At 40.0% G+C, this 14,736-nt stretch overlaps 2 protein-coding genes across 2 annotated transcripts in view; one reads left to right on the top strand and one right to left on the bottom strand.

Annotated features, from left to right (window-relative positions):
- Window positions 1-14,736, top strand: part of LOC108968544 (protein bicaudal C) — a gene marked incomplete in the record, with an annotated part of 334,273 nt that overhangs the window by 30,483 nt on the left and 289,054 nt on the right.
- On the bottom strand, window positions 2,357-3,379 carry LOC108968518 (malate dehydrogenase, cytoplasmic-like). Its single transcript, XM_018932604.1, has one exon. It carries the CDS (start codon window positions 3,377-3,379, stop codon window positions 2,357-2,359), a length of 1,023 nt encoding a protein of 340 aa, XP_018788149.1.

Consider the following 14,736-nt stretch of genomic DNA (forward strand, 5'->3'; position numbering starts at 1 on the left):
TATAGACAATCAAAAAATTCACCGTTTTTGAAACCCATGTAACCCTGAAATCATTTTTAGTTTCATAGTGTCCATGTGCATAAAGTAAGCCATCCTCATAAATTTTCAATGATGTTGAGATCTGCGGAATATGGTGGCCATCTTATTGTTTTAGTATTTTAGGTTTTAATCCAAGACTGCACAACTCTTGCAGTGTTTAAAGTCGTATTATCTTATTAAAAATCTTTCGAATAGGTCAAAATCGCGAACCTCAGGAAAAAATTATATTAAAAGTGTTTCATAGTTATTCCCCAACATTTTGTTGTCTAAGATTTTCGATTTGAATGCGCCGTACACGATCTTGCTCCCCAAACCATAACGCCGACATTTCACGGCTATGATGTCGACTCAAGAACCTTCCTTCCTTTCGAAAATCATTTAATTTTATTTCGTCACCGAATAAAAATTTTGGCACTCATCGAGGTTATTGTTTGTGACCGAACACCAAGCCATGTGGTCCTTTGCAAAATCGAGACGATGTTGCTTTGCAAAATGTAGTCGTTCGATACCAAACGAGGTTTCCTACAAGACGACCCCCTATTGTGCGACTTCTTTAATGTGTACGCCGATGCTATCGAAATTATTAGCCATAACAACAACGCCGTTAAGTTCGCTTTCTCCAGATAGAACAAAGAAGCGAAGCGAGCGACTTTGCCCCACGTCACTGTTGACAGTCGTAACTTGGAAGTCGTAGATAATTTCGTCTATCTTGGAACCAGCATTAAAGCCAACAACAACGTCAGCCTCTAAATCCAACACAGAATAACTCTTGTTAACAGGTGCTACTTCTGACTGAGTAGGCAATCGAGAAGTAAAGTACTCTTTCGACGAACAAAGACCAAATTCTGCAAGTAACTCATCATCCCCGTTCCGCTATTTGGTATAGAGAGACGGTGGAAACATCTGATGTGTCGGCATTAAGAGTTTTCAAGAGAGAGGTACTAATCGCAATAAGCGAAAAAACTAATTCAGTTTCATACCGAAAATTAACAAATAAATATCCCTTCTCCTGTATTCGCCTCCCAAATAATACAACACCAAATCAAATTAAAGTGCTAAAAATCCACTAATTTAAAAATTCATACTTCCTTCGAAGTGAGACGCATCAAATATTGCCAAATAACAAAAAATATGTATGTAATATTTTGTCGCTTGATGGATTTTTCTTTTTTGGTAAGCACCTTGTCGAATCACCCTGTATGCGTGCGAAAACGCATTGCCGTCGTCCAATTCGCATTCACATCGCTCGTTGCAGTCGTAAACAAACAACAGCAGAGTCATCGTGCCCAATTCAACATTGTCGCCTCAACTCGAACTAAAATTCAATGAATACGTCAGAAAAAGAAGACCGAAGTGCTGGAGAGGAAAAACCACTTGCACACATATGTAAATTTACACACACGCACCCACAACAGCCAGCCAGCTCTACGGAATAGACAGGCAGGCAGACAGTTGCCTAGGCAAATAAGCAAATCGACTGAGTTTAAAACCCGCATTTTTATTTAGTGTGAGAGTGTGAATGCGTGTGTGTGAAATCTGTGCGGCGAAATTCAGTGGAGATTGGCGCCAATTTGGCGGATGTCGTCTCGGTTGTTGGCATGACGTTGCCCCGTGTTGGTGTTTGCATTTATTCCTGTTAGTTTTTGCTGCTGTTGTTGTGTGTGGCGTCATCATTCTGGTGGTTGCTGTTGCCGCCGCTGTTTTTCCTGTGACACACACGAACACCAACACACAGGCACACGTACACACTGCTGCTTATAAATACAAGAATTGATTCGTTCGAGAGGACTTTTTACAACCAAGCTGTCGCTATTGAACACAAATACATCTATACATACCTACATACATACATGTGGAGACTATATGTAAGGGATCGTCGCTCTTAATAAACAGCCATGACAACAACAACATCCAGTTACACACAAACACAAACATACAAAGAATGCAAAACTGAAATGAATATATGCGAATTTGTCACGTGTGGGTGTGGAATTGTGGCTAAATATGGGGAAGACTATCTACATAAATCGCGAAGTACATATGTTTCAAACGCGGTTGCTGTGTGCGACAAGACATCGCGCGTCAGGTTAAGTTAAAGAAAAGTCCATATCGCTCGGGAACTGGCTGGAAATATTCGTGGTTTTTCAGTATTTTTAAATGATTGACTAGATATTAAATACTAACTTGCTAGAATTTGCTAGTTAGATAGACTATAAGTCGCAGGTACTATGTAAGAAGCAAAAGTTTTATTAAGTTAAACCTTTAAAGTTAAAAATTCAATAAAAACCCACAAGACATACATAGATTCACAATCAACTCAGTTGTAACCCTCTCCCATTTCCGCAACGGCAGCCATCTTTTCTTGCAGCAATTCCTTGCCGCTGAAATCTATCTTGCTCCTAGATATCTCATCAATTTTAATGCCCCTGACTATATTCCATTTGCCGCGCTGCACCTCCACGGGAAAGGTGAAGAAAATCTCTTTCGGTGTGCCATAGCTGCCATCCGATGCGACCGTCATCGGCACCATAACACCCTGCGGTGTGCCCGCTATCCAATCCCTCATCTGATCACACAACGCTTTGGCAGCCGACCAACCTGACGACATGCCACGCGCACCAATTATTTCGGCGCCACGCTTGATTACCGCTTCCGCCAGTTGCGTTTTAAAGGCAGTCATTTCGTCACCCAAATATTCGGAGAGGCGGTGACTCTTATTATTAACAACCACGCTGGCTATCGAGCAATCCGGATGCATCGAATCCGAGTGGTTACCCCAGATAATCATATTCTTTACGTTGGCAGCGGAAATTTTCAAATTGTTTGCTATATAGCCGACGGCACGATTGTAATCCAAACGGGCATTTGTGGTGAAATTTTCACGCGGTATGGACGGTGCATGCTCGGCGCAGATGTAGCACATGGTATTGCAGGGCTCGGCCAGCACGACCACCTTGCAGTCTTTGCGTGCGAAAGCTTCCAAACAGAGGCCTTGATCTTTCAGTATTCTGCAGTTGTTCGCAATGAGCTCATAGCGCTTCATGCCGGGCTGTCGCCGTTTGCCGCCCATCAAGAAGGCCACTGATATATCTTGGAATGCCACAACCGGATCACTGGTGACGATTACGTCGCGCAGCAAAGGTAGTGCTGAGTCAATTAGTTCCATGCGCAAACCTTCCATTTTGCCCGTCTCTAGCGGCAGATCGAAGAGATGCAAAATCATGGGTTGTTTTAAACCGAATGCCATGCCATGTGCAACCAGCCCGGCGAGTGAATACGCTACCTGGCCAGCAGCGCCGGATATCAGCACGCGTATTACTTGTTCCTCCTTGGACGTCATAAAATCTTTTTGTGGGATATTTTGTATTCAAATAACTTAATGCTACTTTTCGTTTTTCTTTACAATATTTTTATTGATGTAACTCTTCGGTTTACTAGACAATTTTTCCTTGTGAATAAAGTGTTAGATAATTTTACCTTGAATAGGGTTTATTTGTTTGCACGATGTTTGCAACATACAGAAGGGGTCTTCGGAGATCCTATAAAATGTACATCTAAATGATCAGCTGAGACTTGCTACTCCCGATATCCACTTTTCACTAGTCTAGCAAACCACCAGCATGACTTCCGACAAGTGTACAGTACCGCCACAGCACTTGGTGTCATAAATGTAAAGATATTTCGTGGCCTTAGCCAGAAACCACCCTGTGAGAGAACGATCCTCTTAGCTTTGTCAAAAGAATCTGACACCGTCAGTCACATAACGCTACTGCAGGACGTCGAAAAGCCTACGCATCCTTCAGGACTGAAGAAGTGGGCCATGAACTACGTGAGTAGTCATCCGTACTATTTCGAGAAAAAAAAAAAAATATAAAAATTAAGAAGAATAAAACAACGGGTTTCACAGGGTGGTATCCTCTCTCCGCTGTTGTTTAACTTCTATATGTTGAAACTCCCATAGCCACCAGAGGGCTGATGATTGCACGATATTGACTTCGGGCATTGACATGTGTTCAGAGGTCCGATCTTTTTTGCTTGCTCTCTGTCTAGAACTTAACACTTTCCCCACTTAATCCACTGCGACCATATTTACAAACTGGACGAAGCAGTAACCTTGCAGTCGATGGCATTAAGACTGTGAATAATTCCAAAACTTTAGGTATGACTTTCGACAGTCTGTGCTTCACTCCTCATACTACCGCGAATATCACCCAAATACAGAGCCGGAACAAAATCCTCAAGTCGCAAGTCGGCAGAAAATGAAAAAAATACTTAGAAACGTTGTTGGCAATTTACAAGGTAATCGACCGGTCGGTCCTTAACTACGTCGCATCAATATGGTCGCCTGGATGCAGTGAAACGTAGACGAGGAAGCTTCAGACCTTTCAGAATATTGCACTTTTGATGTTTCTATCGTACTAATCCAGAATAGGCACCCACATGTCTAATATATATTTTGCGTTTTATGAGTCTCCGCATGATACTGGCCACTTCTTTGCATTCACCAACCCCACTCATCTGACTCCCCTTTCCCATTGGACCGACCCTGTCGAAACATCATGTTTCGTGGACCTTCCGTTGGATGTCATCGACGACAACTTAGCTAATGCTTAACATCCTAACGAGGACTAGCTACCCGATAAAACAACAGAAACAACGAGCTGAGTCGATGTAGTCGTGTTCGTCAATCTGCATGTACATATGTATATAACAGAACTAGTCCTTCAGTATCGATACACACGTTCTTTTCTCCTCAAGGCGCTGCTCATTTGTCGAAACTGCCGATATAGGATCACTATAGCTTGTAGCTGGCAAACAAACTGAACCATTATAATTAAGAGCTTGTGTGGAAAACTTTTTTGCATTATTTTCACAAACACCATTATTCTAATATCAGCTGCTGGTTTCATGAGTATTGAATCAATTGCCACAATACCACCAACAACAACATTGCATTGTAATTGTGTTATTGTCGGTAATGTGTAAGTTTCCGCTCAACTACTCGCCTGCACGCTTTTGTCGCCGGGTTTGCCGCCAGCGCCACCGCCGCTGCGTTTTCAGCGCAGATTTGCGACATGCCAGCGAGGTTTTACACGCTTTTCAAATACTGTTTACTGTTTTTGAATACTTCTTCCTTTGTCATTGTTTTGCTGCGCGCAGCCGTCTTGCCTCGCCTCTCACTGCATTTACATTTGGCAGTGCATACTTTTTGGTTGCCAAACCGTGTGCCGCTCTCTTGAGCGAATGGCTGCTGTGGCTCACGTATATTTTTCACTGTCAGCTGAGTTGTGAAGTACAACGGGTTTTGTTGCGCTTATTTTCATTTAGTTATTGTTGCCGTTTGTTGTTGTTTACTGTTGTGCAAGTTCTTATATATTTTGATATTCTACCGACTTTTGCTTGCTCCTTTCCAGTGACTGCATGTACACTTGTGTGTGCGTGTTCACAGCTCACTTTATTTGCATCCATGCATATTTAATTCATATATACTTATGTATGTATGTATGTGTCGGCTTGTAATATGTATATGGCAGCAGCTTTTAGTTGGCGCGGGGCATCCGTGTAATGCATACTTTTCGGCGTGGCAAACAATGCCATATTCGCATGCATGTAATTGTAAGTTTTCCGTTTTAGTTTTTGCTGTTGTTGCTGTTTGAATGAGCATACAATTTGACTATTATTTATGTTAATGTCTCGTCTGAGCTGCTGCTTCTTTCGCTCGATTTTGCAACGCTCTGTTCGTCTGTCTGTTTGTTCGCGAGTCGCTTGGTTCCACGGCCTGTCGGTCTGCTTGCAACGCTCTTCACCAGAAGTGCTGTTTTCGGTCTCGTCGCAATGGTGAATCATCGTCGGGTTCATGAGTTGTTTGTCCCTTTGGTGGTTGCCATGTCGGTTGGTTTGCTATGGGTTCAGAGTTGCGGTCGCTTGGCATTTGTTGTTGCCTCGTTGGCGGTAGCCAAGTTAACGCCGAGTGCAACAGCAACAACGTTGGATGCTGCCACAGCAGCAGCAACAGCGACACACCGGCAACCAGCAGTCGGCATTGGTGGCAAGTCCTGCTGCGGCTGTTGTCCTGCCACTAAGCATACACACACACATGTTGGCGGTAACGCGGGATTAATACGTGAGTGTGTATTGGCGCTGCGTGTGTTGCAGCCACTCGGTGTTGCTGACACTTCATCCACCACAACGCCACATTAATTTTTATATGTATTATTTGTATTTGTTGTTTACGTTTATCTTTGTTCTTTTTCGCAATTCTTTTTTTTAGTTCCTATGTTAGGCTTTAGTTTTTTTTTCCTAGACGGCGAATGTGTAATTTACAGTTTGGTAAATGTTTTTCCGCAGCTACATAAAGCATTTGGCATAATGAGCCAAAAGCAACAACAGCCAAACAGTAAGCTCTCGCTAGGCAATACAGTGGTGTGTCAGTTATTAGATGCGCTTGCTTTGATTTAAGCATCGAAATCACTCAAGTATAGAAATATTTCCTTTTCCTTCATATTCAAGAATATGAACACAGAAGGTTTGTTTAATTATAACTTTCTCGGAGGTATAGATATTTTGCTAACATGTCATCCAAACTGGATCGAGGGTAGGTCTCTTTGGTCACATCGTTCCTCTCTTCAGCTATTTGTTGAACAACTTCACTTTGTTGCGGCTTGTGGCCAGACGTTCATCTACCGGGGTGACTCGGCGACGGAGTCCCTCTTCCACCAGGAGTCCCAGACCGACTTTAGGCTTCTTTATATGACCACTGTAGTTTATGATACAAGGGCTTACTCGTCTCAGTCTTTGTCCCGTCCATTGCACTTCCTGGACGGCGGTTCCTTTAGTCTTACGAGGACATCAATCATCTCCAGCTTATTTGAACCTTTTTCCAAATTTTTCGTGGGTATAGACACGTGCCAATTTTTTGCGAACCCCCTCTTCATTAGCTGCTCAGTTTTGAAACTAATAACATTTTGTTTATATTTTCTGATTTTTCTAAAATTTATCGAGAAAACAAGTGTTAGAGGGGGAAAAAGCATTCAGTGAAGGCCTTGATGTCGTCGAAAACTAACATTATGCGAGTCGTCCAACCATCTCTGTTAATGTAGCATCAGAAATATAGCAGAACATGTCAACATCACTTATAGATCGAGCCAAGACATTCCGGTTAAAGTTTGGGTATTAAGTGTATCAATGCAACATCACTTGACCTGAATGTGAGCCGAAATCGAAAATACCGCGTCAAAGTCAATCAAAAATCTAGCTGAAGCTCAACGTTTCCTTCCTGGAAGCTATTTTCTATTTTAACTGACTCTTTCGCCCAAAAACGAAATAAGGGCGATCGCTCAGCTATGTGACTTTTTTCTGTTTTCGTAACTGAAAAATCCGTTTCGGGGCGTACGCGATGAAGGTCATTGATGAAAAAACAAGAAAGCTATAATTGGAGCAGAGAAAACCAATTTGAAAAGATTGAACGATTTAAGGGAGAGCGGTGCCAAATCGAGCGTAAGCGGTTAATGGGTTAGTTTAGCATATATTTTATATAGTTGCTTGCAAAATGAAGCCTTTAGTTATGCATCACACTTAATAATTTGAATTTTTGATAAGCATTTACCCCTAAAATTTATCCGCCACTGTGGTTTTGAACGCGAATGTAAAATGTATTTGCACTTTGGACGTTGGACGTTGGCCCGTTCAAACAAATGTGTAATTTATGCATTAGAGAGTGCATAATGCTTTATTCAGCCATACTTAATATTCGCCTTTTGCAATTGTATTCCATTCCTTTCATTGGAGTGGTTATTTGTGTGTGCCTTCAGACGTATTATTTATTTGGATATTTTAATATTGCCATGGAAATGTTATGCAATATTTCGCATCCACTTTTATCCATAAAACTTTTCGTATATATGTATGTATACACATAACATAAACAGCGTACGAATATTTTTTAATTATTTCCTAGTGAACATGTGAGATTGAATATCACACTGAAGCATTGTAAAGTTTAATATTGCAATGATTGCTTCCTTTCTGAAGACCTTTTGTGCTTGCTTAAATAAATTTCGAACGAAAATTCGAATATATTAAACGAGTATGGCGTGCTTCTCCACTAATTTGAATATTAAATGTGATATTTATTTATTTTTTTATCTGTACAGGGTGCAATATTTTTCATGTCGTTGAGTACCGTATGAATAATTTTGGCAAAACTAATCGATTGAGTTGGTTATAAATACTTTTATATACTCAATGGCATGAGGACTTTACGGGCACAGGTGGTGAGATTTTGCCATCTCCTAGAATTTCGGAAACTGTATTGATGTTGTTGTCAAAAATGGTCCTAATAAACATTAAACAAATTATCTCAAATACAAGTATATTGATTATTATGTATTCCATTTCTCTGATATTCTAAACAAGCGTCGGAAAGTTACTGTCTTGTGCGTCCTAACTAAATGTTATTCATTTGAAGTATAGGTTAGGATAGATTGTAGGGTTCGTCCAAAATCGCTGGACATCGATTGATGGACGGATAATATTCGTCTTTTGGATTAACCGTATTCAACTAAAAGTGAATCACTAGATTATCATAGATCGATTAAGCATTTTTAACTTATCAAAAATTTAAGGTGGTTAATTCAACTTCGCAAGGATATCCAAACTGAGTAAATGCACACTTCCTTAGAGCAGTATATCTGCCGCTACCTTGATAGTAGCCATCTTCCCTTGAAAGACGCTACACTTGTCTAATAGTTTGAAACTAGAGTTGTTGGAGAGCTACCAACAGAAGACTCCATCACCCAATCTCCCTAATAAAGCTCAGTGCACCTCACCTTCAACGGCTTCGCCCCGCCCACAAATAGTTGAGAATTTCAGTATGTTCTAGCCCCTCATATACCCAGCTTTCTTAAGTGTAATAGCGACCTTTGCCTTCCGTCTACAGCAACTTATAAAATCACATTTAAAGTGGGAAGAACAAACTTTTTAGAGGAATACCGACCTGGGCAGTCAGAAATGTTTAGATATGATGTACTGGAAGCATTACTCGATCAATATTGTTGCCGAGCTCACAAAGACTTTGAGGGGCATTTAAGTAGTCCAAAGGTTAAAAAGCGAGGAAACTAGGTGTCTTACGAAAAATTAAAATAAATGTGAAATTGGTTCACCTGCCAAATCACGAGTAAAACTCAATATCCATTACGCCAGGCATTTGGTTGGATCAGTAGGGCGTTCTGTCTTATAAGCTTTTAGAACCGGGTGAAGGTTTTCGGTGGATCGCGTTGTGTGGACGTGGCAGATGTCCAATTACTCCCGTCGTAGGAAAGAGATACAGCTTATTCGGACGGACGGACAGACAAACAACCGAATTTAAGTTTTTCTCGTCATCCTAATCATTTACATATAACCCTATATCTATTGCAGTAGTATAAAAATGATCAGTTTGTCGATCTCAGCCGATTTAGCTAAATTAGCCTGTCTCCATATCTCCGTCCGATTGGATACACGGGAACTCTTCGCTCGGAAATATGGCATTGAACGCGTCCTGTTTTCTCCAAGAAACTAGCCATTTGTCAGGACCGCCTCTATCGGACCACTTTATCATAAAACTACCTTAGAAACTGAACGATCGGAGTGAAGATATTGTTTGGAAATAGATTATTACTCAAGGCAATGCTGCAATATTGCTTCCATATACATATATCCATCGATCAAAAACAAGCTCTTGTATGTAAACTATTTTCGGATGTGAAGGGTATTTTAGTTTGTTTCTTTTTTGTTCTTTAAGGTTATTCAATACTTTTACAGTATAAAACCAAAGAAACATGGTCTACCCTGTATTCCATCTGTGCGAGCCTTAACTTTTAGCTTCTACATTGAAGCGCATTATTTCAAATTTAAAAAGACTATGTATATAATTTGAATCATATTCATAAAACTCGAACGTATTTGTGCTTGATGGGGTGTAACTGTCACCACCCCGGCGCTTGCTGTCATTACGCCACACATCTTTATGTACATATATAGAACAGAATGCGTAACACGCATTATTGATAAATATCTTTATCTTTGGATGCTCTCAGTTCGCTAACGGTCACCATGGCTCTGGCAAACATTATCCACCCCCGGATATGTGACTACCGCTCACCCACAAAGCACCCCCATGTCACTGTTGTAATTTAATATGCTACAACAGATTATAGATTGCACTTTCTAGTCACTTTCTTCCGAGCAACCCCGGTGCTTATAAGGATTTGCAATTTTAATGCTTTAATTTCAACTTCATGCCACGTGGAAGGCGCTTTATATTCATTTCTCTATCTATGGAGTTTTTAATGTCGAAGGCGCACAATGCTAGGGCTGCTGCATGTTAGTCTAACTACCATTTCTTCTCCCCTCCCTCCATTGAAGTAACAATAAATCTAAATTTGTCTTGCTATGTCAGCGATAATGGTTGTATGCATCTTTTATTATTGTTGTTACTCTCTACTTTCTTCGCTCATGGTGCAACTCAATGATTTAGTCGGGTGATCGATTGTGAGCATGGCTAGCTGGCTGCACGGCTAGTCACTGGCCCCCATTTGCAGGCTGCTCCGGCTGGGTTGTTTTCTGGGCGGGTTCGTTGCCTTTGCATATGTTTGTTGTGTTAGTGTTAGTGCATGGTCTTTATGCTGCGTCAAGTCAATAATATGCACTTTATTGCGATGTTAATGGTGAATATGGACGCCTTTCAAATTTACTGCAAATTTCGTTGAAATGTGCTTTAAGGTTATGCTTCTTAAGTCAAATAAGTGAAACTTACGCCACGCAGGACCTCCCTAGTGAAGCTGCAGATGTGTTAAAATGTCATGGCTGTCGGCGTTAATCACCAAAATGCATATAATTTCGGTTGAATTAGTTAAGTGCTTTGTAATCTGTAAGTTTTTGCTTTATGCCTCATTTCATGCCATTACTAATTTATGCGTAATTTAATGGAAAATTTAATTTAAATTCATACATATTTGTGTGTTAAATTGTATTCACGCCGCAGACGCTGTGTTTATGCCACATGCCACATACAAAGGGTGTTTGAACAAAACTATTTGATTTGGAAATTAACAACTTTTTTGTACACACACATTAACACTGGTGTTAATAAATATTTGCATAATTGCTACGCACTTTGCCAATTACTAATTTAATGAATACGTTATGTGTAATATTAATTAGAATATATTTTTGTATAACATTATGTCTGCCGGAGTGGTCTTTGTTTATTCAAGAGGAATTCCTCAATTAGATTTCATTAATTGAGTGATTGATTGCATTATTGCAACACAATTAATATTTTGGTTTATTGATTAATTTGTGATAACATGTTTGAACACTAACCAGGAACCGAAAGAGAACCAAAAAAAACAAGAGTCAAAAGTGTCCCTTTTTTTTGTAAAAATCGGATCTTGTCGAAAAAGTCTTTTCGTATTTAGTCAATAGAGATCGTTGCAGTCGTATATCTTCAGTACTATCAATCACATGCTGTCATACCATATGGTGTTGGAAAGGTGAGATTGTAAGCTTCATTTAGCAAAAAAAAAAAAATCCTTAAATTCGGGGATGTTGAAAAAAAGGTACAGCCTTTCAAACACAGTAAAAATCGCTGGAATTTGAATTTTTATCTAAATAAGAAAAGAATGCCATGCAAGCCACCAATGTCATCATGTATGAATGAATGTATCAGTTCGTATAGCTCGCTTTCGTTCTGGGAGTTTCGAAATTTCGAGTTACACTTATGAAAGATGGAATAATGTCTCTAGCGGAAAAATGGTAAAAAGTGGTCGAGCAAAATAGTGCATATTTGTTTATTTATTTTTTATTATAAAAAAAGAATAAGTTGAAGTTTGGTTAGAAATACGAAAAGACTTTGGGTCTACCCAAAAAAAAAAAAAAATTATCAAAAATCGTATTCCTTCGAAACTAACTTGACACATACATTAAGTTTCAATCTCTAAAAACATATTTTCGTGTAAAAAAAAAAAAAAAAGCGCCTTAAGTTTTGGTAGCCCATTACACTGAATTAAAAAATTCTTACAAATATGTCCACACCACGTCTCGTAAACAGAAGTCGCTGCAGTTAAGGCGTCGTGCTACGAAATGCCGCTCCTCTTGGGGAGGTGAGAATTCACTCCGGCAGCAGTGAGGTAACGCTGAATTTGCTAACTTTGCAGTTAAAGCAACTTAGGTAGTGTCTGTCTTCCCTAGAAATAACACCAAGTTGCTTTGTCATCAGATTTGCGTCTTGCGTTCTAGCACTGTAAAAATGGACCTAGCGTACCCTTAGTAGATGATGGTAGACAATCCGCCTCTGTGCGATTGCAAGGTCTTTTTGGCTTAGATTAGATTCCAGGAGATCTTCTGAACAACGTGCTCTTAGTAAAGTTTTTCTTGCCATAATATGAGGTAAGGGAAAATATCTTACCGGTCGCAAGTTGTCAAAGTTCCATGGAGAAGGGTTAGGTGGAAAAATCTAGGCATATTCTTCTGTATTCTCAATCCTTTACGAGACTGAGATTGAAACACCTCGGTAGTTTGACAGTTGGCAAACTAGCCAAAACTGACATTCGCCGTCTCAACAAGTTTGTCATATGCTCACGACGTTTTGTCGATTTGTAAACATCTTATGATTTATTATATAGCGGCTTTAGGCAAACGGAGCAGCACTCTAAGCTGTCCAAGTGAGAACCCTGTTAGGATCGACCTTAACCTGTCTTCGAAACCATTTTGACCTTCAATAAGCCCTACTTTGAGGAATACTTCAGCCAGTAGTAGGAAGATGCCACTTAATCAGGAAACGCGAGGAAACAGACATCGCGGAAAATGGAAGGGTCAGGAAGGGTCGCTACCGCGCAGTTTAGCAGTACAAAAATCATCGGAACCCCGCAAAGACTACAGCTCTCAACCAAGTGAGATATGGAATATTATGTTACAGAGGGGACTCGTAAGAAAACAAGAGCTCTTGAAACAGATGCCTTAGTTTGCTTTTAGCAAAACATAACCAATTCATTTTCTTGATTTCTTTAGCAATCATTTTCCAGACAAAACGATTTTGATATTAATTTTTTTATTTAATTTATTTAGACCATCATATTTGCACCCTTTTCTGTATTGTGGTAGCGTTTCTAAAAGGCTCCCCAGCTAAACAACTTATTTTCGATCAGTATCTACATTGAGGCTTAAAATCAAAATATAGCCTATGCCCAGGTTTAGAGTATCATTAGCTGCTCTGACCAACTCATATTTTTATCGTTAATTAATTTTTAAATATTCCGTTTTCTCGGCATATTTATGTAATATATGTATGTGTATGTGCATAATATGAAAGTGAAAGAAAGGAAAATCGAAGCGATAAATGTAACCGCATCGACATCTACAAACTACTTGAATCGTATTTGCATAGCCAGATTTGCGGTCGAGCATAGACGCCTTAGCATATGCAAATATTTTCATTGCAAACATATGCGACCACAGAGAGCTTCTACAAACAAAGGCGCAGTAAAGGGTCAGCACATATGCACGAGATAATATATAAGCTAGCATGTACATATGTACCATATTCAAGTGAGTCTTAGGGCTTTGCATCAACTCGAATTGAGGTATGCCGCGTGTGTGTGTTTGTGTTGCTGGTGTGGTTGCTTGCGTATGCAAATTGTGTCAATTGCATAAAAGAAATGCAAACTGCCAACAATAATAACAACATAGTGCACAAAAACGCTGTCAACCCGCTGCTTGTTGCTGCCCTGCCTGCTCATGACACTTCATACGCCACGCTGCATGCGCCACACTTTCCAATTTTCTACGTGAACCATTGTTTTTCCAGCATTTTGTAACATCCTTCTTTAGCATTTGTTAGCCATGTTGGCTGTACTCGTATGCTCATTCTTAGGGTCTGCATTGCTTCCCTTTTAGTTCCACCATAACTCCTGCTTCGCTCGTCAACCAAAAGTCAAAGCTAACAACTTAATTAATATGCAAACAAAAGACAAATATCAACCAATGAATGCCATGCCTTGTGGGAAGCTGACTTCGTGTAAGCTGTTAATTGTTACATTTAAATATACGATTGAAGGCAAAAATGTCGTAATAGTTTATTTGAACGATATTTGAGGTTATGGAACCTAACCGGTTGATTGTAAGATGTATCAGGTCTTAGGGTTTATGGGAGGTCTTACGTGAAACATGTACTTGTTCTTTTTTCCATGGCTTGCTCATATCGTGAAGATTTCATGAAAGACAGACACTAAACAGTCCCGTGTTGATGTCTTATAAAGCTAAAGTCATATATTCGAGCAGCGACGGTCGCTTGATCCGAGCTGAACTGAAGTGCGCTGACACGTATCGGATTTAATTTAAATCAACTCTCCACATCTGTCATCATTTCTCTTCATTTTATCTGGACTACACAACACCCAGTGATGTGACGTTGAAGATCGTCTGCTCGTCTGTCTGCCTTTACTCCTGACTTTCAGCAAAGTTATTTGCATTTTTCTCTTCAAACAGCAAACAGCTAACTAACTGCCCATTACTTTGACTCGGTCGCTTTTGTTCCATGCTATACGTTTTCTCATTTCGCTACTTTTAGCCATTCATCATAAGGCTTTGTCGGCGAAAATTATGCACTGCTTCGTTGAGCTTTACAGCTTAGCATACGCTTAGGCGCCCCAGCTACTT

The sequence above is a fragment of the Bactrocera latifrons genome, unplaced genomic scaffold, assembly GCF_001853355.1.
Source record: "Bactrocera latifrons isolate USDA-ARS-PBARC rearing strain unplaced genomic scaffold, ASM185335v1 scaffold_22, whole genome shotgun sequence".
NCBI lineage: Eukaryota > Metazoa > Arthropoda > Insecta > Diptera > Tephritidae > Bactrocera > Bactrocera latifrons.